General features: G+C 39.5%; 1 protein-coding gene across 2 annotated transcripts in view; it reads left to right on the top strand.

The window, feature by feature from the left end:
* Positions 1-203: 203 nt before the first annotated feature.
* adgrd2 (adhesion G protein-coupled receptor D2) overlaps positions 204-27,908 on the top strand; it is a 42,003-nt gene continuing 14,298 nt past the window's right edge. Inside the window, exons 1-19 of one of the 2 annotated variants that reach the window (XM_084359119.1) lie at positions 204-512; positions 738-795; positions 961-1,200; positions 1,297-1,926; positions 4,230-4,349; positions 6,366-6,460; positions 7,016-7,306; positions 9,051-9,162; positions 11,500-11,634; positions 11,976-12,084; positions 12,845-12,950; positions 13,056-13,111; positions 13,284-13,410; positions 13,679-13,782; positions 14,081-14,183; positions 15,180-15,333; positions 18,380-18,513; positions 19,236-19,351; positions 23,408-23,528. In XM_084359119.1, coding sequence (XP_084215245.1) covers positions 468-512; positions 738-795; positions 961-1,200; positions 1,297-1,926; positions 4,230-4,349; positions 6,366-6,460; positions 7,016-7,306; positions 9,051-9,162; positions 11,500-11,634; positions 11,976-12,084; positions 12,845-12,950; positions 13,056-13,111; positions 13,284-13,410; positions 13,679-13,782; positions 14,081-14,183; positions 15,180-15,333; positions 18,380-18,513; positions 19,236-19,351; positions 23,408-23,528 — 2,856 coding nt within the window. In that variant the 5' untranslated portion in view covers positions 204-467. Of the gene's footprint in view, positions 513-737; positions 796-960; positions 1,201-1,296; positions 1,927-4,226; positions 4,350-6,365; positions 6,461-7,015; positions 7,307-9,050; positions 9,163-11,499; positions 11,635-11,975; positions 12,085-12,844; positions 12,951-13,055; positions 13,112-13,283; positions 13,411-13,678; positions 13,783-14,080; positions 14,184-15,179; positions 15,334-18,379; positions 18,514-19,235; positions 19,352-23,407; positions 23,529-27,908 lie in introns of both variants that reach the window. The other variant, XM_084359118.1, reaches the window with a different exon arrangement.

Raw genomic sequence — 27,908 nt, 5'->3', positions numbered from 1 at the left:
TGCTCTTGATGAACTCTCTGTGCCAAATGCTTGACACTGCTTGCGTAAGTTGGGTTCTTTTAAAAAATGACTGCATTTGCATGACAAAGGCTGATGGCTTCAGGGTACTAAGGAGGGAGGGAGGGGTGGGGGGTCTGAGGGGAGGCAAGAGACAGACTGAGACTCTTGGACAGACGCACTAGAATCACTGGCTCTCTCCCAGTCAGGAGACCAGAAACTGGATATGCTGGATATAGAAGCCAAGGCACTGGATGAGGAGTCTGGACCAGATTTGGGTTTGATCATACCACACATGGAGTTTTACTCAAAGAGATTTAATACCGCTTTGGGGGAAAATGGGGATTCTACAACTGAGAGTGCAGATCTGGACCTTTTTCTAAAGTGAGGTACATCTGGATCAAGCAGAAATATTATTTCTGAGGTAAGCTCAGTGGTTTATTTTAGTTGGAGACTGTACTTGCTCAGAGATGACTGGAGCCCTGCAAACTGGACTCATACTCTTCTCATTTGTGGTAATAACCTCCTTAATCTCTACATGATACATGCAAACAGTTTTCAGTGTGTTTCATTTTTCACTTGCAGTAAGATTTCATTGTTGTGTTTGCAAACATTATTTTTTGTCACCCATCTATTTTCAATTGACACCGACTTTTGCTTTTGATCCCAACTTCATTAAATATGCAGGGAATTGCTCTACAGCAACTGTAAAATAAGAAAATAAACTCTTTGTCCTGTAGGTGGTATGTGGGGGTGAGCCAACACATGCTGGGCCAGACAGAGTGGGGGACTCTCATGGTGAGACTACTAATCACTTTTAGTGGCCAGCAGTTTCAATTCATAGCACTGGCTCCCCTTGTCCGTCCACTCCATCCATTAAAAAGTCATTAAATATATATTTGTTTGTTTCACTTTTTTCATTCATAATTTTTTGTGTGATTGTTGTCTGTGTCTAACTTGTAGGACATGACAGACTGGTCCATCTGACTTCTCATTGGGCCTTCCAGCTGGTCAATGACTCACTGGCCTTCTCCAGGGCTGACAGCTTCTGCAGAGGCCAGTTCAGCTCCCTTACCACCCTGGACGAGTCAAAGGACCAGGAAGGAGCCCTGGAGCTGATTCGGCAGACTGGACTTCGCTCACCTATCTGGGTTAGGAATCCCAGCAAAACAGCCTCCAAGCCTGTGGCCCTTTCCAAACAATGTGAGTGAAATCAGTGGCCCTACAAGCTGAAAAAATAAGTAAGGTAATTCAAAATGTACAATTTAATTGATGACTTCTTCTTCTACTCTTGTTTAGATTTACAGTTCTCAGCTCTAAACTTCCCAAAGGAATCGCGAGATGGGTTCACTCGTGTCAACATGTCCTTTCTTGCCCTGTCGTCGGTCACTGTGTGTGTTCGTGTTCAGTGGAACCCAGAGTGGAATGAGGTGTCCACCATCTTCTCCTATGCTGCACCTGTCTTTACCAATGAGTTCCAGCTAAGGGGCCAAGTGGACATGCAGGGACGCATCCTTCTGGCCCTCATCATCCATGGGAAGCACCTGCCATACAAGGCGTCCTTCTCCAACGACGGAGCTTGGCATCATATCTGTGTCACATGGCGCCGGAGCAGTGGCGACTGGGCAATCTATGTGGATGGGGACAGGAAAGACATGGGCTCAGGCACAGATACTTCCAGGGATATCTATGGGGATGGGATATTCATTCTGGGCCAGGACCAAGATTCATTTGGAGGGAATTTCACAGAGCCATTTTTTGGAAATATCACTGACTTGAATGTTTGGAATATTACTCTGGAAAAAAGGCATGTCCTCGCTATCAATGCATGTTCACCCATGACCAAGGAAATGCTTTTCAGTTGGAACCTTGACCATCTAAGCAGTCACCCAGTGGTCAAAGAGGTGCAGGTCTTTTTGTTTTGCCCAGGTAAGATCACATTTTTGTAGTCCCATTTCAGTGACTGTCTCTTTCAGGTAAGCATCTCATAATAGGTCAGGAGGACTGATCGCTTCAAAAAGGGTCCAAAAAATGTCACACTGTAAGTGAGTGTTCCAACTGTAAGTGAGTGTTCCAACTGAAAACAGCAGCTGCATTGATGGGGGCGTGTTTTGGGTACTGTTGAGACAATGAAATACAGTCCAGGAGGTCCGGTTTGAGTAACAGATCCATGAGTAGTTGTTTTTGTGGCTGTTATGAAACTGGATCTGACTATTCCAGAAAGTTATCACTATGATGGTAATTTTATCGTCATTTAACTTCTGTTGCAGAGATTGCAAGACAAGCAGTAGAGATACAGAGCTGACAGGATAAAGTAATATATGAGGAATGTCTGCTTGCATGTAATTGATTGGCTTATGCAGTGCCTTGACAGATGACGTTGTATTGCGTTAAACATTGCGCCAGGTTAAACTTTTGGTAGTCTTCACTGTACTTTTCATCATTGGAACACAGGATGTGTCATTCAAGTTGCACCATTCAAAGAAAGAATGGGCTGCCCTCCTTTTTTTTCACCTAGAACTAATGTAGGAAAGGTATGGAAGCCATGGGAGGCAAATAAATGATGCAATAAATGATTATTTACAGGCAATTCATGTGCATTTTACCTCCAAGATTGTTGGAGTTTGTTTCCACCCTGTCAGATCACGATATGATACGTTACAGTATGACTTTATTGTAAGTTTATAATGAAATAAATTTTGCATCCTAAGGCAGTTCCATTGATGAAATTAGTAATAATTTAAACATTAATGACATATTGTAGGACTTAAACTGAGCTAATCCATGATGCAGTCTATAGCCAAGCAGCACACTTTTGGACTTTGGAGTACAAAATTATTATAAGCAATAGAAGTAAGGACCAAAACTACAAAAATAATACCCAAGTTATAACAAACTGGAATGATATTTTAAGTTACATTTTTTGGGTCACGTGAAAACAAAGGTAGTCAAACTCAAGCTGATGGAGCTGGATGCCCACACCTGAGGAAAGTTTTTGACATCTTGTAAAACTAATGCATCAGGTTTGAAACAACATAAACCAAATCAGCCAAAGGATGTCAAGAGGAGTCTGAGTCTCAAGTCTGAGAAAATAGCACTGGGGATGTCTCCTGAGAGACACTATCAGTTGCATTATGGCCAATCTAGAATGGGGACCAAAAGTCCAAAAAGTCATTCCAGCAGAATGTCGAACTTGGAGGAGTGTAGCTTTACCAAAACTGTTCATCAAACAAGCTTCTTGTGAGTTTTTAAATTGCTTTATAGCAAATGTTTTCTTAGTCTTTGTGACCATAGAAATCAAAATATAGTGTCTCCTTCCTCTCCTGGATTTTACTGTATATTATTAAGTCCACTTCCTCCTCATCACCCATCGCACTACAACTTAAAGTTGACTACTGTGTGCAGTACTGTAGTTCTCCTTTATTCCCTATGTCAATATATTTCCATATTTTATTATTCATGTTACAGTATGGTTCATATATTTAGCACTGACTTCCATTCTTAATATTCTCTGTGGGACAGCTTCCGTTAATGTCTCATTTTCCTACTCTGTTTTCTTATTTTTTGTGTTTCAGCTCACATTTTTGGGTCTGATGGGTAGCATTACTTATCCAGTGGTTTCTCTACGATGCCTGTATCAAAGCATTAGAGCCATTCAGAAATAATTCCTTCCTATAAAAGGCCTGTAAACCCAGATAGTGTGAAACTGAACAGTCTGACATAGAGACACCTCTAGAAACACATTACGTTGACTAAGTGGACAGAATGAAGGGGAGTAAAAGTGGATCCGAGAAGCAGGAAGGGAGGGATGGATGGAGGGGATTCCCAGATCTCTGACAGTGTGTGGGTAGCTTGGGGAAGAACAGAGCTCCATGCAGTGGTGAACAGGAACTCCCCCACTGTCTGATATTCTTTCACTCTTACAAGATCCATGAGGTCAAGTTTTTTAGTAATAAAAAAAGCTTAAAGCGTAATATATTTTAATTTGTAATAAATTCCTGGTTCTTTGATTTGCTGTCAACACTCAATGACGTTTGATGTTCCTGAATGCCACTGACCTTTTGAATCAAAGCTCATATTTTGCTCATCCTTTGGTCATATTTTTCAGCAGTGAGGACATTTAGACATACTCAAGCTGACCCTCGTCTTTTGTGTGTCACTGCACTTGAATGTGTGTGTGTGTGTGTGTGTGTGTGTGTGTGTGTGTGTGTGTGTGTGTGTGTGTGTAGCAGGACATCAGCAGATGGAGCTGCAGGACTGCAGGACGCTGCAGGGCTGGTCAGATCAGCTCCCACTGTTTGGCCAGACAGACTGTTCAGATCTGCTGCCGTTCATCTGCAGAAGCGGCAGAGGTGAGTCTAACACAACACACTGTCCAAAAGAAAAGGGGTGGTCAAGTTTTGTCAGGGTTTGTACTCTAATTGTTAATACTAAGGAATGTAAATGGTAATTGTGACCGGACATGTTGACTCTAAAATAAATTCATTATGGTGTAGCCTGCATCAAGTGATTCAATGGATTAGACAAAAACTGAAGTACAGGACCTCAAATATTCATATTCACAAAATGTCAATCTGCCAATGAAGTGAAAACATTTGAATTAAATTATAGGAGAGACAAGGTTATTTTGTGATCATTTTTTTTCCAGGGCTGTAGCCAGGATTTTAGAAATACTGAGTCATGAGTCCAAATACAATATATACATGTAACCAAAACCCCTTCAGAAAAAGCAACCAGACTCAAAAACAAACAAACAAACAAAAAAAGAAATCCTGTAAAATCTTGTCATTTTTTACTGTATGTTTGATATTCATTCAATTAGCTGTGCTCAGTGTTTTCTGTTTCATGTCTTTTTGCCATTCCTGTGCACTTAAAGGGTAACTGCACCAATTGTGTTTACAGTTCTTGGGGAGTACTACTGCATATGTGAAAAAAGTGTTATAAAGCCTTTTGTGGCTCCTGAAGAAGCTGCTTCAGGTTTTTAAAGTCCACTGGTCTGGTGTTACACTCCTACACGTATAACACTGTTGGACTCATTATGGACAGTTTAAAACAAATGATACAAATTGTTACAGCAGAACCAAAGAAATCACATTTTTATTCCAAGCATTCTTCATCCTTTTCAAAAACTTTCACCTACATTACCCACAATGTAACTTAGCCACTGAGTGACACCTCTGGAGTCACAAAAGGCTTTATACCACATTTTTCACATATACAGCAGTACTCTCCATATGAAGGTTGGGATGTTGGATAAATTAATTGAAAACTAACAGCGGTCAGTTAAATACATTTACTTTTTAATTAAAATGTAATTTCATGGGAATTAAATGCTATTTCAATTGAAATATAAAACCATTACTTATCAATATATATTTAATTTCATTTTAAAATAAAGTTTCAATGCATGGAAATAAAATGCATTGTAACTTTTAATATAAAACTATTACTTATTAATTAACTATATTTCAATACTAAAGTATTATTGCATCCTTTAGGTTGATTTACTGCAATCATAACTTCATTCCACTGTCCATTTCACTGCCATTTTCATTTAAGAAGAAGAATATTAGAGTGCTTCATTTAACCTGTCAATCAAACTCACACACAGTCAGTGAGATCTGGACTCAAACTAGCATGTAGAAATTGACAATAAAACTCCAGTGTGGTGCTTTGCTCAAGACTTAAGAAGGGCAGAGGAGATGAAGAAACAAGACGGAGATAATCAAGCCCAGATCTCACTGATGGGCATGGTGAAAATGAAGGTGAATTGAACTGCAAGGTGCTAACTTTGTTTTTCCAAAAACATATAATCTAAATGTATATGTAGAGTCAGCATTTTTATGCTGACTGATGCTAGACCTGAATATCAGTCAAAGAATTAAAATGTATTTAATAGGAGGTTCAGTTTCATGGATGTTTCTTTACTGCATAGTCTTGCTTAAACACAAGGCTATAGGCCTACATATGAAAACGTCTTCATGTAGCTACATGAGGTAAACGGTGGCCATCTGATCATGCTGATACGGGACATGATGTGAAGTCACTTGATTTTGCGGGAGAATGTTGACCTGTGACTTTGAGTGGTTCCTGTCAGTGGTTAGTAGAATGACAAATGATAAAATGAAGAATAGAAATGTATCAAATATTTGCCTGCTGTAATTACATTATAATAATTGAGCCTTTAGTGAGGAAAGTCTATCCTTGTCAGCATGGAGGTCAGAGGTCAGTTTCTGCTGGGAGTTCATTATTTTATTCTAGGATGCTTCAGTGGCTCAGGGTTGGCCAGCTAAAGGATGAGTTCTTTGAGCAGCAGAAAATCCTGCCATTACATCATCCACGCTGATGTTATGTTGTTTTTGGCACAGAGCGATACCTGAAGATGAAGCAGATGAGTGATTCTCAGAACTCTCAGCCCACTGCCTTTATGAACCATGTGATGAAGCTTTCCAACAAAACCCAGGTAGACAAGCCATATGTCTTCATTTAGATAACTGTCCCTTCTTTCCCCACTTCTTTAAATATTTCACTATATTTCACTTTGTGTTCACCCTTACACAGAGTTCATTCTTGTCTTCAGTTTAACCAGAGAGTGTTTTAGGTGTATTCAGGGAAGCGCCACCAATTTTTCTTTTTTCTTTTTTTTTATTTGATTACACCTTTCTGCATTAATAAGACATTCAATTCTATGTCTGATGTGTATTTCCACCAGAATGTGATATGTTTCTAAAGCTGATGCTGATATCAATATTTTAGATCAAAGCTTAATGTTTTATGTTGATATGAACAGATAATTTTCATGATGAATAATTCAAAACTAAATATAATCATTTACAGGGACATTACCAGAGAAATTATACAACAAATATGTAATTAAATATACTAATCTCCCCCCATTCCCCTTTGGCTTCCGATTTGGTCTCATGAAAAATTGACCTCTGATTGTACTGTAAAAAATATAAAAACACATGATGACAAAATGGAAGAAGTAGCTTGAACTAATTTTTTCCACCCCCAGGCAGTGTTGGGGCAGCAGCCGTCGGGGCTGAGCAGCCTGGTCCAGGCATCTGCCCTGCTGGACGTCTCTGTCCAGGCCCTGGAGGACACCCAGCAAGAGGGACTGCAGCCAACAGACATGGTGTCCCTCATACAGCTGTTGTCTCTGGCTGCTGATGTACCCATACAACCACTCACTGATGCCACCAACCACAGCCAGGAGAACATCAAGGAGCTTGGCCAACACTTCATCAGTGTGGCAGACAGCATCATCTGTGAAGACAACGCCCTCAAGTGGCAGGCCATCAAAGGGGTAGCATATATACGCAGTAGCACTGCATATTCTCACCTCATCTTCAGCCATGATACATGGTTTTGTGAAAGGGGTATTCCAGCAATTTAATTTTAGTGTTGCACTTTCAATTTCAAAGGTCAAATTTGAAGCTGCAGAGGCCAAGATATCCTGTCTAAGCCCCCAAAAACTGGTCTTTCAAACCCTATGCCCCAATCTGTAACATGGTCTTTCTGCTAGAAAAAGTGTACTGTCAAAACACAAGCTAAGATAACATCATCAGATTATTTTTAGAAACTTTTAAAAAATCCTCTTGAGCCACAGAAGACATTCTGCAGCTGTTTACACAGGCTGTGCAGAACTTTCTGTAAAAAAGTAAACTATTCAGCGGACTAACCCTTTACAGTTGCTTTTTTTACAATCTACTAACATATTTCCCTATACTAAATTCATTTTTTATAAACTCTTCACACTGTTTTCTTTACTGACATCCAGCTCAGCGCAACCACCAAAACACTTCATACATCTCAGGTACACTGGCAACATTTGTCTTACAACAAGAAAACCTTGTCACTCATTACACAGTGACCTAATGTATGGATTGTGCTATGTATTTTAGAAGTGATGCTCAAGTAGGCTTTATTATCCTAAATTCAGTCAAGTCATTCCAGTAATGCAATACAAAACAAATGTGTAACACTAGACAGATAGGACAGATACAGATATAGATTTACTGCAGTGTCTTTTTGGCATTTGGCCACATGTTCTCTTCAATCCTGGCGCTCTTCTGCAGATATGTCCAGACTTTCAACATTCATCGCATCCAGGAGAGACATTTGGTCATTTATCTATTGGGTTGGGAGTTTTTGTTGCAGAAAAATGTTGATAATTGCCGTCTAGTCAGATAGATAGATGGATGGAAAGAAAGAAAGAAAGAAAGAAAGAAAGAAAGAAAGAAAGAAAGAAAGAAAGAAAGATAGATAGATAGATAGATAGATAGATAGATAGATAGATAGACTGCTGCTATGTCAGCTCTTAAGCACTAGAGAGCAGTATGTTTCTATAGATACACTCTTATAAGAGCTCATCATCTGCAGCGGAATGATGAAGTCACAACAAGAATAGTAGAAAAGAGCTTACAAATACTACAGCAGCCTCCATACTTCTGGAAAAAGAGATTTTTAAGAGGAAAACATACTCTAACTCAGTACACAGTTTCGATACATTGTGTTCTCTCCAAACTCTATTACCAAGTTCTATTTTAGCACTTCTACTTCTGCACTATTGATCTGTGCAACTTGATGAGGTTGCTTTCTGACAAGTGTTGCGTTTCTCTCAGCCCTTGCCTCCCTTCCCCCCAGGCTTCGAGCGCTCCAAGGTCACCTCAGCCCAGACTCAATGGATGAGCAGCACTTTGAAAAACTGTGGCTGTACTAATCCACAATCCTCCCTCGCTCTGCTTCCGGCTCTGTCTCCAAGGCTCAGCTCTTAGATGGGCATGTTGAATTCAGAATGAGGCATTTCAAAACAGACAATGCAAAACCCACAATTGTACCCTGCATTGTAGGCCAGTCTATTGAAATGTGTGTGCCCTCTTCAGCCAAACTGTGCGTAGACCCTGGCAAACAGTGAACGGCACTGAAAGCATTTTCTCATTGTGTGGCATTTGAATGGCATTTTGAAATGTACCTTTTTAGCTTTGACTGTGCACAGCAGGCCAAAGAGTGTTGCTGCTGCTAAGATGCCAGTGCTCCATGTGTTTTAGGTGGTGAACGGCCCCATGGATGTGGTCAAGAGTATCGACCGGATGGTGACCAGCCTGAGCCCTCGCTTACTGGCAGAGACTGATCACCTGACCATTCACAGCCCCAACATCAGTGAGTCACACACACTTGCACTGATATTAAATTAAAACACTTAAACAGAGATAGGAATTTTGAACTAAAGGAAGACACATTCAAGTTAGGTCTGGGTCCATCATAAAGGCCCTTTAGACAAATGGCTGCACTGAATGTAAAAAAAAAGCTAAATTATGTAATAGTTGACCTTTAAGAAGATAAGGTCCATTCACCAAGGGTTAGAATAATCACACAGTAAAGTTTGAAAAAAGTACTTCAAAGAGAAGTTTTTAAAAACCAATGATAGATTTCATATCCATGTTACTTTCTGCTATTTTTCATTATGTTTCATCAGCTTTATTTTATAATCATAATCACGGTTGCCCAGACTATGTTTGCTAACAACGATCAGACAGTACCTTAACACCAAATCAAATCAAATGTTTCATGCATGATGTGATCAGCTACAGACAAATGCATCGATAATGATTTCAAAAACTCACATCCTAAGAACTGTGGACCTGCAGTGTGGCCAGGAAAGGTTGTGTTATTTCATCTTAAAGCCCTGTACAGCTCTTTAGAGGAAGCTTCAATGATAACCGATTAAAGGACAAGGTGACCCCAGAAATTAAAAAACATCCCCATTCTGATGGAAAGTCAGGTAAAGATTCATAGTCAGCAAAACAGTTCTGAAGCTTCACAGCAAAACAGTGTTGTATCATTCTCCTAAACAACTGAAGTAGCTGGGGACTTATTTAAAACAAAGAAAACCAACACAAATGGCAAGTCTCCAGAAGCCCTGAGATGCCAAATTGATTTGAAAAGACATTATTTACACCCTTTTTAAAGCCACTGTAGCTGCTAAGGTAAAAGCATTATCACAATACGTCTGAAGCTCGTCTGCATGAGCTCGACTGTGTGACAAGACTGGGAATATTGCCTTGACAAATTAATTTATGATCTTGGGGCTTCCAGAGACTTGGATTTTGCCATATAAGCTGTATGGAGCCATTTAATGCTACAGCTACTTCAGTTGTTCAGGAGAATGCTGCAACGCTGTTTTGCTGTGAAGTTCCAAAACTTTTTTGTGGACTACGAAGCCACCAGCTTTCCATCAGCATGGGGGTGAGAAGAAACAACTGAATTTTCATTTTTGGATGAACCTAGCCTTTAAGGCTATTCTGGTGAATTTGCTTACTTGGGGTTTGGTCAGGAGATCAATATTCAGGTTAATCTCTGCCCTTTAAATCAAACTATGGTTTATTATAGCATGACTTTTATTTTTGTAGCTCTGGCCAACAATGTACCCACCAACTACTGAGCTCTCTTAACCAAATAATGTCTAGTTGGGCAGAAACCTGAGCAGTCAGACAGTCAGACAGGTAGTAAACAAACCCACTGGTTAGTCAAACTTATTTAGAGGAGAAAATGAAGGTGAAAAATTATTCAAATTACTTATTTTTAAGTAGAATTATTGCTCAGACAAATATTGATTGCAGTTACAGTACATACAGTTATGGTACATACAGTACTGTAACTGCGATCAGCTCAGACCAACTGCTAGTCGGTGTGCAGCTGTGCACAAACAGTGCAATTACAGTACAAGCAACATTTCAGGTGTGCTCTCTTTCAATTTGACCTTCACATACAGTGGACTCTAATCTGGCCAAACTGTTGACATCTTTATAACCTTTTCTAATTGTCTGATTGCCTGGATCTATTTTTGACAATATTGCTAAGGTCAAATAATTAAAGTGATTTCAGAAGGGGGCAGGATTAAGGAAAAGCTTTCAATATAATGAAGTATGACATACTCGCCACTTCCTCAGGTAAGATTTGTTCATGGAACTTCTGAGACTTCAACTTTTCTTTTAAGGTGTCCAATTTTCTGTCCCTCGGCATTGTACCTAAAGATGCAGAAAGAAAAATCTCAAGTAGATTTCTGAGATAACATAAAGTACCACCTTCTTACAATCCAGCAGAAATATGCCAAAGTTGCCATGGTAACACTGTTTCAGCCAAGGTTAATCAATCTTGATTGAAATTCAAACCATTACTGTTGTTTCGATGGTGCAGTTATTAAAAAAGGCTGTGTGACACGCACAGAAAAAATAGTCAAACAAGACTTAGAAACAGAAACTCCGGACAAAACATGGTATATTATTTACTTATTTTATTTTATTATTATTTAGAATTATTTTCTTTGATAAAGATGCAATCTATGGAGAATTTCTTACTCCATCAAAATGGACGTAATGACAAAATATAATTTATCTAAGGAAATTTGTAAAATAAAGTATACGGTTTCTTAAGATTCTCTAATCAGAGAAATTGAACAGTAACTCTTTGATCTGCTTTGTGTCCTGTCCTTGTCAGAACTGGAGGTGCAGCAGCAGAGGCTGCAGGAAGGATCCAGAGGATCAAGCTTCTGTGGGCCTGAGACAGAGAAACACGCCAACATAGACTGTATTTCAGTCCCACATCAGAAGATACAGGATCTCCATAACAACGGTAGGAAAATGCTGCAAGAACCAATCGTCTTACTCCACTTGCTTTTACAGCAGTCACTTATTCAGACTTATCTGCTTGCAAAGAGAGGAGGCGCATTTTATTAACCTAAGTCTTGCAATGCACTAACGACAGACTTGTGAATGTGTAGCATGTATTCATCTACTTACACCCCCAAGGTCTTGCAGTGAAGTGCAGATGGAGGCGCATTGTTGGGTTTTGCAACAACTATTCATCTTGAACAATAAGCGATTCCTAAATGAACTACATTTCTCTTCGTACTCTTTTATTTGGCTGTCTGATTTAAGCTGAAGCATCATCTTGCTGTTGTGTTGAATGTGTAGGCTTCCATAAGCTCACATTGGTCAACACGTGGTACGGCTCTCTGCGGCCTCTTTTCAATCCTGAGGAGAACATCACCATGGTTCCTACCGTCACTGATGGCAGCCAGAGGTAACATACAAGAAAATGGATTTTATCACCACACATGTCACAGTACAGTACTGTACACCAGATACTGTGGCACAGTCTGCTAAAGACTGAAAAATAATCACTAAAAATATTTTCATGCTGATTGGTTTTATCTGATTACACCTACACTGTTGTTCCCACATTTTAGTTACTATGCACCTACCTTGTCTACTGTCTTCACACATAAAGCACAGATAACTATTACATTGACAATAATTCCATGTTGGTGGTATTTTTACTTACTTAATATTTTCCCATTTTAGCTCCATTCTAGCTAACTTTGCCCAACAAAACAATTCAGAGGAAAGACATACTCTGATTTATATTGTCTGTTGTGGAATGTATGTATGTATTTTAGCATAAAGGTATCAACCTACATAACACAGGTTTGAAGCTAAGGTACCACAGAGAATTTATGGAACACATTTAAATATTATTTATGTTAGTGATGTTTTCTGACAAGTGGTGGGTGGTGACTTCAGGTTCTTTTACTCTTCCCTTTACTGTAAAAAAACAACAGCTAACATGTCAGTTATAATTTTAGAAAAAAGGCACATCTACACTTCCAACTTTACCTGAAACATAAAATGTCCATAACAAATAACTGGCTAATTTACTTGCAAATGACTTGCTTGTTTGTGTTTTTTTACTCAGAGTACTTGGAATATTCTGCATATTCCTCCATAGTTTGCTCTTTGAGTCTACTGTATATTATGATGTTTGAATTTGTGTACATAACCAGGTATTTGGGCACCGTTCTGGGCTCTTCTGTCATATCCACCACAGTGCTGGGAGACGACCAGCCTGTCAGCACAGCAGTTCACTTCCAGCTCCAGCACAGAGTACAGGTCAGCAAAATCTTTGAAATTTTCACTTTGAACTTTTATTGGCATCTCCACCGTTTCTTTTTTGAATTAAATATATTAATAAAATATTTTCTATATTTCTTACAGAATCCCTCTGGTACTGTGTATGATCCAGTATGCGCCTTCTGGGATTTTGATCTCACGTAAGTACCAGTAAAAACAAACTGGAGGTCTCAGATTCCTCAGATTATCTAACCTGTTGCATGAAAAAAATTTGATAATAGCTGCAAAACACTTAGATCGGAGAATATTTTCATTCCTAGCATTCCTGTGTGTATGTAGATATGTAAGTATGTGCTGTTTGTGTATTACTAGTCCGGAGGCTGGTGGGTGGTGGAATACCAAAGGTTGTGAGGTAGTGTCCAAACAATATGGATACACTGTGTGCTACTGCAACCACACCACCAATTTTGCATTGCTGCTCCAGGTTTATGAAGCCCAGGTAACATTCCTCTCTCAGATTATCACTGTGTATTTTGATTAGGCTTTCATCTACAGTATGTGCTGCTATTTACAGCTCATGCTCTGTGTGTGTGTGTGTGTGTGTGTGTGTGTGTGTGTGTGTGTGTGTGTGTGTGTGTGTGTGTGTGTGTGTGTATGTGTGTGTGTGTGTGTGTGTGTGTGTGTGTGTGTGTGTGTGTGTGTGTGTGTGTGCTCGCGAGCATGTGCCTGTGTCTGCCTCTGCCTCTGTGTGTCTGTATCTTTGTTAGAGGAGCCCAGAGAACGAAAAAGCTCTGCAGGTGCTGACGTTCATTGGCTGTGGAGTGTCTCTGTGTGGCCTCCTCTTCACCTTCATCCTCTTCATCGCTGTGGGGTGAGTCACAAACGTCACCGAGTGCACTCTGTAAAGCGCACAGGGTGAAAAGCATTTCATAAAACCCTGCTAGATTCACATCAATAAATAGAAAAAAACAGAACATTGTGCTCTGTAGACATGTCAACAGCACCATAGTGGAACATTTTTGAAAAATCGTGAGAAATACTGGGAGATCTTCACTTAATCATTTATGTTGTGTCTGTTTGCATGCATGTGTGTGTGTGTGTGTGTGTGTGTGTGTGTGTGTGTGTGTGTGTGTGTGTGTGTGTGTGTGTGTGTGTGCGCGCCTGTGCAGTGTCCCTAAATCAGACCGTACCACCGTCCATAAGAACCTGATTGTTGCTCTGGGCATCGCAGAGCTGCTGTTGATGTGCAGTGACTGGGCATCTGCCAATGAGGTGAGACGACATGTATAGCATACTTATACATTTTAAGTGTTTTACAGTAGCTGGAATACGCTTTTCTCTTTAACATTGAATATTAATGACTATACAATATTCATACAGTAGTTATCATTTATTAAAAGTTTAAAACATACACTTGCTATACAGCCTGCTTCATCAGGATTGCATTGGTGTGGTTTTCTCAGATTTGACTGACAGTGCTTGAATTGGCAAAAAAAAAATCCCATCACTGTCATCACATTTTGATTTAAAATGTGCTAATATGTAATGTTGTAATGTGAAATAACCGAAACTGTCTCTCTTCTGGAAAGAAAATGTTGTGTTTGTGTAAGAACCTGTCACTTAGAGTACAAAGCTAATTGAAAAAATAGGTTGTCTGGCTTACTTACTAACGTTCTGAAGTGAAGATAATCATGTCATCTTTTGCAACTAATGTGATAAATAATTGTCGTCTTCTTCTGGATCAAAGTCCCAATCAGTCAATGGACAGACTGCGATGGCCAACCTTTCTTTGAACACAGATTTCAGCATGTTATAACATGCTAATTTAACCCTTGGGCCAGGACAGGTCATTTAGAATTTCTTCTGAACTCACACTTGACCAAGGTATCTCAAAAACGAGTCTGTGCTAGGTATACCTGAAATTTAGTGTGGATATTCTTAGTCACAGGGGACTTATTTTTTTCTTTTTTCTTTTTTTTCTCTGTGACCCATACCATTAGGCCACAAATTGAACCTGCACATAAGAAATATTAGTGTTAGCTCCAGACCTCTGATTCAGATTTAGTCTAAATATAAAGATTATCATGAAATCTACTGATGATCTCCATATGTTTTTAGGACACACAATTCTCAGGACAAAATTAAACAGTTATGTTCCACTGATGAGGTACAAACTCAAAGAATAGTCCCTTTCATCTAATGAGTGTCGTGAATACTGCCGCCTAGCTCACAGACCATCTTTGTTCTTGTATATTTCTTATCCTGCAGGCAGCATGCTTCATCGTGACTGCACTGCTGCACCTCTTCTTCATGGCCTCCTTCTCCTGGATGCTAGTTGAGGGCCTGCTGCTCTGGAGCAAAGTCGTGTCTGTCAACATCAGCGAGGACCGCAGGATGAAGCTCTACTACATCATTGGCTGGGGTAAAATTGCATCTCCCTTTAGTGGCTTGTCAGGTTGGAGTTTGATGTATGACCTAGTAAACTGTGGATTTGGATCGATTTATTTTTATCTACCATGATAATATTCTAAAACTCAACAATACTCTAACAGTACAAGGTGTACTATATGTAACATCTTGTCCAGCAGCAGAAGTTACAGAAGAATGTTTGGTACTGTCTTTTTATTGCTATTATACTGTACTGAAGCCAAGACCAGCAGAAATAGCTGATTCTGATTTTATTTCATGACACATGACTTTTTTCTCCATAACAGTATATCAAAATATATCATTATCACAAAATATTAGGTAATTGTGTGTTTTACAGGGTAGTAATCCACAATTAGTGAAATTACAGTGATAAAATGGTCCTGCATCATGACATCATCATAACAGTTCCTGTTATTAACTTTCCCGGTTAATAAAATTAAGCTATAATTTTATTTCCTTGATAATGACTTTCAGTGATTAAGCCACAATCATCACCTTGATATGGCTATTGAACTCCAAGTTTCATTCTCAAAGACACAAAGTTAATCAGTAAGCATAAACATGTTTTATTTTATCCTGCGCTTTTTTTTCACACATATTATAGACAGTTAAACAGAACTGCATCTAAATGTGTTGTTTTGTCACTGGTTTGACTGTGTCTTTATGCAGCATAACAAAATGTGGCTGTCACATTTTACTTCCAAATATGACTCTATTTGCGTGGTTGTTCCAACACACTAACTTGGTCTCGCTCACTGTTTGTGTATAATTTAGATGAAAACATAAAAAAGTGCAATAATCTTTGCGAGGTAGTTGTTTGTCAAATCAGGATTAAGAACAACAATAAGCACAAAAGAAGACTTTATAGTAGAATGTAGAACAAAAACAGGGAAAAGTGTTTTAAATGATTCTGCCTCTGAAGTGCTACAGCACAATTTGCTTGAAGGCCAGAGCAATAATCTCACAGAGAGTTTACATTCACGCTTAATGTGTGTTTAGTCATCCCTGAAGACTTCACTTGTAATGTTACTGAGAGTGGGATTTACTTTTGCCTGGCTCAGCTGCTGGAGGAATGGGACATGTTGCTGTCCTCAGACTGATGATAGGGAGAGTTCATGTGGGGACACACAGGTGGGGAGGGAACGGGCAGGCAGCTAACATGGCTAGTTCTTCTATTTCATTCCTTCTGGGAAATAAAATATCACACTGCTACATGATGTGCTCAGATTATTTCATTCACATCATGTATTCTAAGGTCCTTAGCTTTTACCACATGTTGTTAGTTTCAGGGCTTCATAGCATGCTGGACAACTTATTAGTACATGTCCATGCTTTACATAGAAACTGTTATTTGATTGTTATTTACAAGCTGCACATCTTACCATGTTTAGTCATTTGTAGATCACAATTAAATCAAAAATAAGTATTTCAATATTTAAGTGCTGTAAGCCAGGAGCAAGTTATAATATTGGTTCTTTTTTTGTTGTTATGATGCCATGGCAATGCATTGGTGACATGTTCAGAAGCCAGTTCGAAGCCAGTAAGCACTGTATTGATAAGCACAGAACTCCATGCAAAGTCCAGAATGAAATCAAATATATGCACTTCAGGTACTGAGAAAATCTGAGGTTCTTTTAGAGGCCACACATTTTACCAAAAACAGACAGTTCCACCCATTTTTGTTTAAAAAACAAAGAAACCGGCCCAACCCTGGCAGAATGGCTGGATTCAGAGAAAACAAATCCTCTGGAAAAAAAAAAGAGTGGACCTCTTACAGTTTACAGAAAAATACCTCAAGCATCATGATTCACGACCCAGTCCCATCCAACATATTTTATTTCCTGGTCTTGTTTGGTAGGTATGTTTGCTCAAAACGTGCTCTGTGCTGTCTAGTATTGGTGCTTTTAATAACTGCCACACTCATATATGAGTCATACGGATTTTGAACTGCACATGGGAAAGATGAACATGTAAGAGTCCATTATTGATTTAAAGCTCTGTTTTGGCGGTCGATTTTCTCTGACTGCTGTCTCTCATCTTGTCTGTCTCATCTGTGTATGTGTTTGACTCAAATCACAATGCTTAATGCTTTTCCTGTGCCACTAAACCACGCTGTAGAAAGGAAATGCTGCACCAGTTCTCAATAATTTATCAGTCAAAAGGTCCCAGTCTGGAATATCAGTCTGTCATCTGTCTGTGGTTAGAGCAAAGCATCTTTACTCCTGGCCAGACTTCTGTCACATACATTGTGGATATTAATAGTCTTCAGAGGATGAACCCTGATGTGGTGACCCCATTACCATTTCTGTAGCATTACCATCAGACCAAGATTTGCATTTACACACAATAAATATTAAAATCTAACTGGCTGATGCAATAAAATGTACTTAGCACACCTACGCTCCCCATTTGATCAACCCTTTCCATTATGGAAACACCACTCCTCCTGCACTATCCTCAGGAACAAGTCTCACTTCTCACACGGTGATCTCTTTAATCAACAGGAAGATTGTCATACTGGGCACATTCATGCTCCATGGGTATCCAGGATTTTAATGGCCCCTGGGTTTTGCTCTAATGCCACCACAGGGCCTCTGTGCTCTGAACCTATAGGAGCTGCTAGTGGGAGTGCAGACTCTTTCGACCAACCTGATGATGATTTTTTGATATTCACTTAGTTGTTGATGCTTACACATACAAGTTGTGATGTTATTCTATACTGCATCCTTAACCCATTTAAAAAGAAAAACATCCTGCAGCTGTTACTGTTCATGTTCCCAAATTTATCTGAGTGTGTTATGTCGCTTACGAGCTGAGAACACAAACATTCAATATTCAGGTGTTCCCTTCAGCTCTACATGCAAATGTGCACAATGTTCCCCTTGAGACTAAATAGACTGAGCAAACAGAGCAGACTAAATAATCTGTTCAATTGTTGCTACAGCAGTCCTATCCATAAATATGTCTAAACACACAGCTTCTTTTGCTTCTTTTGTTGCCATAGCACATAGTTCATCTTGTATTAAATTGTTTTTCAGGACTACCTGTTCTAATAGTTGGTGTAACATTGGCAGTATCAGTGAATGAGTACAAGGCAGAAGATCACTGCTGGCTCAATGTGAGGTCTGACACCATCTGGGCCTTTGTGGGACCTGTTATATTTGTCTTGGCGGTATGTAATCATATTCATTGTGTGTGTGTGTGTGTGTGTGTGTGTGTGTGTGTGTGTGTGTGTGTGTGTGTGTGTGTGTGTGTGTGTGTGTGTGCGTGTGTGTGTGTGTGTGTGCGTTTGCTATATTTCTTCCTTTCTTTAAAGCTAGCCTGTGGAGTTGATAGCTAGTAGCACTATGAAGCAATGTTTTGATGAGTGAGTCCCCTATCTGTCTGCATCTAGTGCAAACAGGAGGACACACCTAAACTGATATGTGGATGATCCATTTCTGCCCTAAATCACAAGGAAAACGCAAGTTTCTAAATATTTGAAAAGCGACCTCACAAATGTTTTTAGGAAACACATTGAACATCTTTCAGGGCCTCAATGATGCATGCAATGCATTTTAGTAGAAAGACTAAATGCTGCAAACTCCTCAGAGAACCTTTAAAAGTGAGCGATATAATCCTTGAATTACCATCCCCCAAAATCTCAAAGCTTCTTAGTTGCCTTTCTTTTTTTCTTCTATCTTCTATTTTTCAATTTCAGATAGGCCTGAAGCAATGAAAAATGAAATAATGCACATCAGCTGAGTACTGATAACTATGATGTGATTTCCTGCAGCCTGAGGAGGAGGGTAAACTTTCCCTCCTCTAAAGGTGAGCCTGAGGCCAAGTGGATCTGCAGAGGCACGTCTCATGTTTGCTGGAGGCCATGTTGATGCTGTTGTCCTCTGCCTGCAGGTCAATGCAGTTGTGCTGTGTCGGGTTGTCATGGTGACCGTTTCCAGCGCTCGTCGCCGTGCTAAGATGCTCAGTCCAAGCTCAGCATCAAAGATGCAGACCTTTGACCTCACCTGGTGAGATAAAATGGATTCTCTACCTCTCTCTGTCACACTCTCTCTCACCTCCTGCTTTTTGTCTGCTTTCTTTCATGAGTCTTTTTCTCTTGTGCACCCACTCTCTCTCTCACACTCTCTCTCATGCATGTTTCCTTTTTGGTCGAGCCAGCCATAGTCAATAGAGACAGTGTGAGAGATTGAGAGTTTAGGCTCGGGAGTTGCTGTGGGAGTTGTAAGGGCTTATCAGCTTAGCACCTGGTCCCAACACAACTCAGTGTCTGTGTAAATTGTGAGTGTTTGGTGAATGTGTGTCTTTGTGTGTTTGTGCTGCATCTTGTGATCTGCCGTTTCTTAAAAATACATTCTACTATACATTCTATTATTTTATAATTGCTGCCATGTTAAACACTTCCATCGAGCAGTTTTCAGTTCTTCAGTTCATCTAGACACTTTACAACATGATCACTGACTATAAAACAGATTTTTTCCCCATAAGAAAATGCCATATAAGAGCAAAAGTGAAGGATTAATGGAAACTTTAAAGTTTCTGCCATTCAACAAACACTGAGGGCTGTTTAAAGGCCTTCTGTAACATCTACATCCTTCATCTTTGTTATAGCACATTGAAAACACAATTCTGAATGATCAAAGTCATCTAACAAAAATACTGCTACTTTTATGATTTATAATCCTGTTACAGGATAAATATGGCTATGTTTTCCCTATTGTCAACAAATCCCATGTTAATGTGGTTAAATCATATTGATTACCAGTATAACATTAACACTGTATCATTTTGTTCATGCCACTGCCTCTGATCCAAACATACATACAAAAACATGGAACCTTTTTATGCTACTGTCTGTTATTGCTCAAGTGTGTTTTCTTTTATGTCACACTTCATTACAAATCAAAAATGTATTAATACATTTACCTTTTAAAAAAAAAAAAAAAAATGAAATGACTCATACCAACAATGCAGTCTTACTTGTACAACGTACATGAACATCACAATAACAAAATTGCCACAATAACAGATTTTTTCAGCCATAAATACTAGTACTAGACATAATATTAGTGTACCATAAACAACACAATCCAAGGAACAAAAAATAGTATGACATTTTTCTTCTTTTATTACCCAAACAGGTGCTCATACAGTAAAAGCCACTGAACACATACAAACACATCTGTAATATTTAAATTATTTTTACTCTGCTGAATTGTTTTCCCTACCTTGTACATATTCTTTATTTTTAATTATATAAAGAAGGAGACAGATACAGATCAGCTTGGCCCAACCCAGTGTTAGCAAGCGTGTTTCTGCAAAACCACAGAAAAGTTCAAACTGAACCTTTCTTTATGTTGCAACTTTACACATGTTCAGGTTGAATTTTCTATGTATCTCTTGTCACAATGCTGTTTTTGTGTGGACCCAAAATGCAGAGTCCGGAGGCAGAGAAACGGTCCAAGGGTGTTTATTTAGCAAACAAAAGTTAAACAATGAAAGGTGAGGGCAGGCAGGTTGGGTGGCGTGGTCTGGAGATGACGGTGAGAGTTTTCAGGCGGGCCAGAGCAGCTGAGAGCTGAGCAGAGAGACGCGGAAAATCTGAACATGGAGGAGGAAAAAAGCAAAAGCATGAGTTGAGATCCAGTCTTAGACAAAAGCCCAATAGCAAAAAAACACGTAGTGACAAAATTCACTGAGGAAATACCTTGAGCTTGATTATATTCACCATACGTGACAGAACAATCTGGCACCGGAGTAGTGGAGAGACCAGGGTAATATAGCCAGAGGATGATGAGCTGATGGGAAACAGGTACGGGAACCGGTGACCACGCCCACGGACACGGACACTCCGAGGGAAAGTGCAGGTGGAGTAGATAGGAGGGGGAAAAACAGACAAACAAAAACCCCAACTGCCACCACAGGCACCGTGACATTGGGTTAGGAAGACATTGTGGCTCAACAAAACCTGTTTTGGTCACCACAATAACTGCTTGAATTGTCCGCAGGTCTCTTTATAAATACAGCCGCTTTTGACACGACAAAAACGGATGGAAATATCCCCAGGTGTCCCTTAAAACCATCCACCGGTGTGATATTATATCCTGTCGACTGGGCTGTCTGGCCACTGCCTAAAGTAACTGGCAAACTTAACCAAGGCTCAAGGTAGCCAGCTAATGTTAGCCATGCTCTGAGGTAAAAAGCTTGCTAGCTTAGTGTTTTACAATAGCTGCTAATGTTACAGTAGCTCACTTGGGGGACACTTTATCAGCTTATCAGCATCATATTGCTGCATCATTAACATAACTTGGATTTTCATTAATAAAATAAAGTAAATTACAGTAAATTATATTATATCCTCTCTCATGTCTTTGAAGAGATCAGAGTGCTGGTGCAAAAGTTGTTCCTCTTGCTGTCACCGTTCTTAAACAGCTTTAAAAAATAACATTTATATATTAACAGAGACAAGTTGCTTGCAGGCTATTCTGACATCCACTCACATAGTGCTGCCTACTACAGCCACAGGTTGAGAACTAGCGGATTTTCTTTCCCATTGTTTTATTTGTTTTATTTTTGATAGCATTGGTACTTTTAATATTATCAAATATATAATTAACATAGATTGTAGCATGTGAAATCAAAAAGTATTAAAGTATTGATAGTTTTGACAACCCTAATGTACACTTTACAATGTATTAGTTTTACTATTTTATGCTGGAGTGCAGACGATAAGTTTGGGAGTCTTACAGCCTGAGGAATGAAGCTGCTCTGTAGTCTGGTGGTATGCCAGATGGCAGCAGTGTGAACAGACTTTGGCTGGGTTGGGTGTTGTCTTTTATATCCTTAGGGCTCTGTGCAGACACATCACCTGGGTTCCAATCCATATGATGTGCCATGCAACTTGCCAACTTCCTGCAACTTAGATTGCCAGCACACCAACCAGAGAAGATCTAATTCTAATTCTGTCAGACACCCCAGCAACCACAAAGACCAAATAATGTTGTACCCAATAAATCTTCATTTCATTGTTGTATGCGCAAAAAGGAAATATAAAAAAAAATTCAAAACCTGGACAAATAAAACCAAAACCATTCAGTGAGAAATTATGTTTTTTGGTGAACACTTTATGTAATGTAATGAATCATTGCCTGTGACTAGCTGATTCATACTGAATGTGCAGTTGTCATCTAAATATTACTCACATTGTACTTTGAATAGAGTGCATACTTAATGGATAAAACATCTATATGCTGTGTGTATTCCTGACATTTTCTTTCAGTATTTTGAATACTGATGTGCTTTTGCAGAGGTACTGTACATACACAGGTCAGTACACTACAATCAGAAGCTGTTACTGTCTTAAGACTGAGGAGAGGCTTGGTTCTTTTTTCATGTTCAAGTTAAAAGTCCTTCAACCCAACATGCAGCTTCCATCCAAATTTTCTTTTCACACATTTGTCTTAGCCTAATGGAAATTCTATAACGGCATCTCCATTTCCACTGGGTCTCTTCATTCCCTCACCAACAGACTGAAAGTTGACGTTTGTGCCAGCTCTAGAATGTTACATGAATTCAGGAGATTAGAGGGAAAACATCTTTCAAAAATAAAAGGGAAGAGAGAGAAGTGGGTGCCGGCTTTGTCCTTGCAGACACAGTGTAGTCTGAAAACTCAATCTTTCTACCCAGGTGCAGCAGTGTGACAACAATAGTGGTTTGAACAAAGGCAACCTTCTCCGCTTTGCCCCATGAAATGGTTATTGGCCATATAAGCACCATTGAAAAGATGATTGCAAAGGAACAGGAGTATGACTGTGGTAGGCGGTAAAATCTATAGCTGTGCAGAGATGTTTGATGAGGATTCAAGGAGGAAATATTTGAGAAGAAAATACTGCTGTCTCCTTCAGTCTACGTATATTCATGTTTCTGAAATGGTTGACAAAAAGAAGGTTCACAGAGTACTGAGGAATCATTAGGCGTCTCTTGTGCATCTGTATTTGAGGGTATGTGTGTGATGAATGCACATCCTATATTCATTTATTATTATTGTGCTTTGTGTATGTTTGCAGGGCTGTTACCCGTCCAGTTCTTATCCTGCTGCCAGTGCTGGGTCTGACCTGGCTGTGTGGAGTGCTTGTCCATCTGTCTGTAGTAGTTGCTTATATCTTCATCGCTCTCAATGCCTTCCAGGTAAACAGAGATACAGAATATCTTCAAATTTGATCTCATTCTCATATCCGAAGCTAATGCTTTATACAATCAGGATTATTGTATAATATTAAGGTTTATTTAGAACTGTCTAAACCAAACCATTAGTTGAATCACATTAATACAATCATGCAATATGAAGGTGGTAACAAGGTACAAAGGTCATTTATTTGTCATTAGACAACACAGAACAACAAATTACAGAACATATATACAGTTATTTATACACAAATATTCATAAACACGTAGAGCATTTCAAAATTACTTGAACAATGTCCCTTTAATAATAAATGTGATGTGTAGAGCATTTATTATTTGTATACAAATCGTTTTTACTTGAAGTCCTTCTGCATTCCTTCTTTAGTAAAATAAAAGTAGCCGGCCATGACCGAAGTATGTGTGAAAAGTAGCCACTGGACTATATATTGCAAAACAATACAGTGCCTAGCCCTCCCTCTGGTTGTACAGCAGGACTACAAGGACACCCAGGGGATTGTGACACAGGGGACAGCCTCTAGCCACGTCCCACCGATCTCCCTTCGTCTTGTTGTCCAGTGTACCACCAGGGCCACGAAAATCTCTGTCAGCGCCACTGACACATTATTATTTCTGTATTTTTGGTAACGGTATGTTCAGTGGTAGTAGTAGAATGCATTCATACTGATTTCCCTTGTTAGATCCTTGAGCTTCACACGTAAAATAACCACGTGATAGACTCATAGATATCGTCACAGCCTCACGACGGTATTGCAGCATTTTTTTATTGCAATATCATGAAATTGGGTATATCATTACAGCTGCGATAAACATGTGAAGAGTAGGATTATGTGTGGTTACTGGCAAACTAAAACATAGTGGTATTACCATTTAAGTCGCTATTATCAATATTCAATGGTAAAAATGTATCAAATGACAATGTGAAAACAATGTGACACGCCTTTGTAGAGATGAACCTACAAAGAATTACCACATTTATCTGCAGCATCCCTTGGCTATTATGGAGATGACTTTCAGCAAAGTTTCTTGCTGTCCAGCTATAACTTTACTAATTGGGTTCATTCCCACCACTCTAATATTGCTGTATTTAAAACAAAGCATGCGATTGTTTTCAGTGAAAAAGCTCTACAAACCAACAGTACACCTGCTCCTCAGCAAACAGCAGACACAGTTAGAGACTATAGTGGACGTAGCAGAGTATTAAGCAGCTAAAGAGATTTCAAGAGTTGATTGAGACCAAAGCCAGAGCTAAACTGACACTAAGTACTGAGCTTGGACTTTGTGTTTGCCAGGTAGACATAAACATGAGTCCAAATGAATGCTATTTTTGCTCTGTAATTGTTTTGATAAGCAAGTAAGAAACTTTTTGCTAACAAATTCATAAAATCCATACCATACCAAGTCTGTTACTACCCTATAGCCTTAAATTTATTTAATCCTTTATTTATAGATCCTTTTTTCAAGATGGATCTTTGCACTATTTAACACACATTCAGTTAGCATTCAAAATGTTACTGTACTTTGCATGCAGCTGGATTTGTGTAACCAGATGATCACTTGATCTCAAGAATCCCTCTTGCCAGGCTTCAAACTATGTGACAGAACACGCAGTAGTTGAACCAATCAGTGCCTTATGAGGAACTAGTGGTAGCTGTTGGAATGGTTTAAAGGTGAAGGACAGCGAGAGAGGCAACTGTTTGAAAACAACAATTGCTCTCTAAAGCACATTATCACCTCACATATTTATTCTACATCAATCTTACATGAAAGAAACAACATACAGTCCTCACAATTTAGTAGAGCCACTGTAGTTGTGGTGGTAAAATGGTCAATTTTATGTATTTACAGTATGTATTTACTTATTATTTATTTATTTATGTTAGTCAGATCAGTTAGTCAGATGTAGTTCATTTCATGGGGTGGAGTGCAGAGTTGATATCGTGTCTTACAAGTGGACATAGTGTGATTAATAGTTTTGTTTATTTGGGAGCATAATGGTTCAGTGTGTGTTTCTGTGATTTCCTGTTTTATTTTGAAGTTTTGCCCTCATGTGTTGTGTGTTGCTTTTCAGTTCCTCCTTTTGTGTGATTTTCCCGCCCTTTTCTGTGTTCACCTGTGTCTTGTTTGGTAATCAGCCCGTGTGTGTTCCTTGATGTCTTTGTCAGTTCGTTCTGTGTTACTCACCTGTGTTATTTCCTGTTCCCCTGTCTTCCACTGTTTTCCTGTTTTTTGTTCCTGGCTTTGTGTTTCTGCTTTATTCCAAGTGTTTTTCCTGAGTTGTAATTTGGCCCTATTCGTTGGTACTTTGTTCTAGCTTTTGTGTTGCTTCTTTGTGTTTTTGGCATTTTGCTCTTCTTAGTTTTTAGGATTATATGATTTTTGGATTTCAGCTTTCATTAAATAAAGCTCGCTTTTTTGTTCCCAATCCTGCCTGCCTCCAGAGTGTCTTGCATTTGGGTCCTCAATATATTTGCATTAAACCCAACAGTTCATAGCAATTAGCCAAATACATTTCGTTTATGTATTAAACATGTTGGTGCCAGAGGAAAGGTCAATGATAGCACTTTTAATAATCAACAAGCTTTAACAATTTACATTAGTAAACCTAAGTCATTGATCGAAAATATCAAAATAAGTATATGAATGAATGAGCTTCTTCTTGTGCGTGTTTATTGACAGTTTTGCACATGTAATGTCTGTATCCGCTCATTTGCAGCTGTAATTTTATTACTGTAACTGTGTATTCCCTAGTTAACTGGTTTATGGCGCCATTTTGGACAAAACCCATGTCTCCAATTGGGGAAAAACTCATTTTTGAGTTGGCAGTTAAGATTAGGGTGTGTGTGTGTGTGTGTGTGTGTGTGTGTGTGTGTGTGTGTGTGTGTGTGTGTGTGTGTGTGTGTGTGTGTGTTTGGAGGAGGGCAGTCAGGCCTTTAAATGACAGGTCATACTACAGCTACCTCTAACCCTCCTCCCCTGATAACATAGCAGTTACTTCCTGACACTCTTCTCTCACTTCAACTTCTTTTCATGCACTGTCTGTTTTTCTAACACATTCCGTCTATTCTATACACCTCTCTCTCTCTCCCTAGTTGTCTTCACTTACCCCACTCACCCCTCCATGCTATTCCTCGGTCTTTAATTAATCAAAAAGAGCTAGCCCCTGGGTGACCCCCAGAGAACTGCTAGTTAATTTAGATTTACTGCCAGTGTCCAGCTGAGGGCAGATAACACTACAGTAGGAGTTCTTCCTCATGTAGGTAGGAGGATAATGCCAGACCATCCTCGTTTTTTTTTTATTTTAATTTTTTTACTTGTCTGTTGAAGGGCTGCTTCAACAGACTATAAAAGTAAAGTATGACAGTAAGAGCTAGAAGGCCAAAACAGCGCTGAATAATAATAGAGTTAATGAAGGTTCTCAGTCATCCAGGTCATTGTTCTGTTCTGTATTCTAAGCGCTGTATCGTAAGCAACTGGACTTGTTTCAGTTTCTTGAAGACGTTTCACCTCTCATCCAAGAGGCTTCTTCAGTTCTAACTAACTGGAGGGGAGCTGCAGGCTTTTAAACTCTGTGTGGGGGTGTCCTTACAGAGTGTGGGAGTGTCCTTACAGAGTCGTTAAGGACACGTGTGAGCTCTGAGTTTCAAGCCGTTTCTCAATACCCAGTACGCCAAGTTCGAACTTGTGAACTCCCAGGGGACGGGAGGACGGGAGAACGGGAGGACGGTCCGCTCCGCTCCTCGGCCACGGCTATCACGAAATGCATTCTGGGATACATAACTTCCCAAAGTCCACACATGTCTCCACCGATGCATCCTCGATGAAACAGGTGGGGCAAGAACACATCCGGGGTATTCGACCGTACTTGGCCAGATGCAAACTTTGAATTGGAACAGTACTTGGTCCGGCGCTGATGACGTTTCTCAAGTCCACAAGAACAGAAGTACAGAGAAGAACGCATATTGAGAAACAGCCTCAGAGTTTTTAGGGCAACTTGTGGGTCGTTGACTCAACCCGCCTTCATGTAGGTTGTTAGGGCTAAGTGAGCCCAGGTGTAAATGGTTGTTAAGCTGTCTAGGGGGTGAACTCAGTACAGCATTGTAGGTGGGTGATAAGTAATGTTGCAGACCACCTCCTCTGTTCAAAGATGGTCATTGCAGCTCGACGTAGGTGGATTCTGCTACTCCACTTCAAACCACCTGTCTTCTCTGGCTGCACTTTGCCAGCACAAGCTTAAAAATAGCAGCAATTCAGCAGTGAGAGCTTCACAGTTAACTTCAGCACAATCAATTTACGCCTTCTTCCTTCTCCCTTTGGATGTGTGTGCATGAGTGATCAAGGTGAGAATCACAAGGTGAGGTATGC

The sequence above is a fragment of the Pagrus pagrus genome, assembly GCF_965226575.1.
Source record: "Pagrus pagrus genome assembly, chromosome: 8".
NCBI lineage: Eukaryota > Metazoa > Chordata > Actinopteri > Spariformes > Sparidae > Pagrus > Pagrus pagrus.
Note: the sequence above shows the minus strand (reverse complement) of the source record. Positions and strands in the feature narration are given on the sequence as shown.